This window comes from Eschscholzia californica, unplaced genomic scaffold, assembly GCF_041429995.1.
Source record: "Eschscholzia californica isolate CP2 unplaced genomic scaffold, dmEscCali1.0.p SCAF_3, whole genome shotgun sequence".
Taxonomy (NCBI): domain Eukaryota; kingdom Viridiplantae; phylum Streptophyta; class Magnoliopsida; order Ranunculales; family Papaveraceae; genus Eschscholzia; species Eschscholzia californica.
The window spans coordinates 27,296,160-27,299,236 of NW_028238420.1; the positions used below are offsets into that span (position 1 = coordinate 27,296,160).

The 3,077-nt window shown below is 35.4% G+C and overlaps 1 protein-coding gene across 1 annotated transcript; it reads right to left on the reverse strand.

The window, feature by feature from the left end:
• Positions 1-933: 933 nt before the first annotated feature.
• LOC147549290 (blue copper protein-like) lies at positions 934-1,678 on the reverse strand. The gene has a single exon (XM_086665304.1). It carries the CDS (start codon positions 1,636-1,638, stop codon positions 934-936), a length of 705 nt encoding a protein of 234 aa, XP_086521430.1. The 5' UTR covers positions 1,639-1,678.
• Between the last annotated feature and the right edge of the window lie 1,399 nt (positions 1,679-3,077).

A 3,077-nucleotide genomic window follows, 5' to 3' on the forward strand; every position in this document is an offset into this window, starting at 1 on the left:
TAAATTAAAAAGTAATATTACAAATATAAAACTATTTGTAATAGAACTTACTTAAAAGAAAATAAAACTTATCACGTAGTATTAAAGTAATCACTATTTACCTAAACAAATCGAACTTACCTAAAGTAAATTAAAACAAAATGGAACTTACTTAAAAATTTTATAGTATTTACTAAATTTTTTTTTTCTTACTCGAAAAGAAAAGATTTTCTAAAACTTACACAAAAATGGTTTAATGAAACTTACCTATATTCTTTTTATATTCTCTAACTTAAAAAGGAAAAGATTTTCTAAACTTACATAAGGATATATGAATCCTTAACATAAATATAAATATTTCTTTCTAACTCAACAACTCACCTAAATTTATTTTTAGATAAGATTTTTTAAAGCTTACTAAAAATTTCTTCTCCAACTTAAGTTTGCTATATTTTCTAAATGGGATATAAATGATTAAGAGGAATAGAAATATTTAAAGAAAGAAAGAAAAAGGGAAAAAGAAAAAAAACGTTGCCGGGCTCAATCCGGGCTTTTTCGGGCCGGGCCCAAAATAGAGGCCCAGCCCGGGCCCGGGACAGAACCCGGGTTGACCTGGCCCGTTTTCCGTACGAGCCAGGCCGGTCCGGGCCTGTACGGAACGGGCCGGTCCCGGGCCGGCCCGGCCTTTTGAGCACCTCTATTTATATTATTATGCAAAGATGTTCAATGGGGATTATATGTTTGTTTCAAGTTTTCTACATTCATGGCAGTGATGTACTTGTATATTTCTTTCATCTACCTGCGCCATATGAGGTTGGAATGAATTTAGAAAAAAAATGTTTATTAGTTATTCTAACACAAGAAAATCAATCAAAACAAATTTATTCCATTGTTAACAAATCATTGATAAAATCCAATACTCAAAACAAGAAAACAATTGCACAAAAGAAAAATCTATAGGAAAAAAACTAATGCTGCACCACTAAACAATAAAGTCAGAGATATTTTAGCAACAGCGAGTGATGATGATGATGATCCAGAGTTCTCACATGCACCAGTAATACTGGGTCCTTCAGTTGGTGCCAACGAAATAGTATTAGGTGTCTCGATTGATGGTGGATTTGTTGGCGGAGTTGTCTTGGAGGAAAGTGGAGATCCCATGGAGGAAGGTGGTGTAGCGACGGTGGAGGGTGGAGTGGCAATGGTGGGTATAGGAGCAGCGGTGGTGGGTGGAGGAGTGGAGGTAGTGGTACGGTTAGTACCATTAACATTAACGAATAGCTTTTGGCCAAACATACAATGTTCACCAACAGTACAGATATAGAAGTGAGCACCGGCTGTGTTGAGACGAATAGTTGAAGGACTAGTACTTAAAATCGAACCGCCAATCGGGATAGACTTAGTATTGCAAGCATCATAAGCATCCTTTGAAACTTCAGCAACAGTGTGGACTCCTGGGAAGTTGAATAGAAGAGTGTCGCCGACGACGAAGGTCTTGGAGGAAGCCCAAGTAGAATAAGCATCAGATGATGAAGGTATAGTCCATCCCATGTCTTCTCCAACTGTGTGTGTAGTACCACTACTCTTACCAATTGAAAATTGCACCAAAGCTGCTACAAAGATCAAATACCTAAAACGAATACTCATACGACTAGCCATCTCTGTCTTTTTTTCTTGTTCTCTTGAATCTTTCTTTCTTTCTCTCTCTGTCTAGAAGTGAATGAATGGAACAGGAGAGGGGAGTTTGGTATTTATACAAACATTTTAATCCTAATACGGATTGAATTTAGAAAGTCAAAACAGAATAGAAAACCCTTTCCTAATAAGTTTAGGAGACCATCTCTTTCTAATTTCTATACGCAAAGACATAAACTAAGTAACATCTAGGGAAACTTCTATAGGCGCCTCCATACAGATCAATTTTCGAGGAGATTCATGAGTAGGGAAGTATCAAAGGCGCCTCCCAAAAGTTTGGGGTGTTTTATAAACTTCATACGAACTTATTTTTGCTCATTTTATGTTTCTTTTCATTCTCTCTATTAGCACGAGATAACAAGAACATGCTAACTTAAAGACCTTTTGTTCGATTATGCTTTCTTTTAGATCAAATATAATATGAATAAGAATAAGATAATTTGATTACACCATTAGGTAAACAAGAATAATTTTTGTTGTGCACAAAATCGATAAACATGATGACATTTACGTAAAACGTTTTGTGATCAAAGTCGCGAAACCTTGACTAGACAACCGTTTACATATTTACATAACTTATAAAGTTGGGCCCGTTATTCTAAGGCCCAAAATATGAGGAATAACAAGAAAGAGGCCCAATCTTAAATATTAATGAGAAAAAAACCCACTGGGTGAAAGTACGTAACTACCCTCATTTACATAAACTAAAGACTAGAGAGCCCCAACCCTAGTTTTGCCGCCCAAAATTCATTACGTCCCATCATCTCTATTTTCAACCATCCCTCTTTACTAGCCGAACAGAGTGAAACGATTCACTTCGACTTCTCCTTCTCTCTCTCTAACTTTTTTTCGAAAATCTCTCTACAAAACGTTCTTGAGCTCCAACTCCATAAATCTTATCATTCTTCTCATCTTCTCCGTTTTGTTGTTAGGGTTCCGGTTTGAAAGGGTTTTTTCTTGGGTTCGATTTTGAAAAAGGGAACTAGGGTTGTGTCGTTTCTGGTGAGAAACACCTCTATATTCGACGCCGGTTGAGAAGCAACTGTTTGAAAGGTATAAAAGAGTTGTTTATGTTGATCCTAGAAATATTTTTGTTCGAACTCAAAACCCCCAAATGTTTCGTTTCCTGTAAGTGAACATCCACATAAAATTTCGTATTTTAGGGTTTTTTTTTTTTGTGTTTTTGATTTTAGACTACTAATGTTTTGTTCGGACTAAGCAGCCTTAAACTACTAATGTTTTTTTGATGTTTTTGATTTTTAGACTACTAATGTTTTTTGATTTTTAGGGTTTTGCTTTTTTTTGTCTGAAGATCTTCAGAATGTTTCTAAAGATCTTCATCATGTTTGTAAAGATCTTCATCATGTTTCTTAAGATCTTCATCATGTTTTGATGTGTTTAAA

Coding starts and splice junctions, on each gene's coding strand:
- LOC147549290 (XM_086665304.1), bottom strand. CDS start 1,638: ATGGCTAGTCGTATGAGTATTCGTTTTAGGTATTTGATCTTTGTAGCA.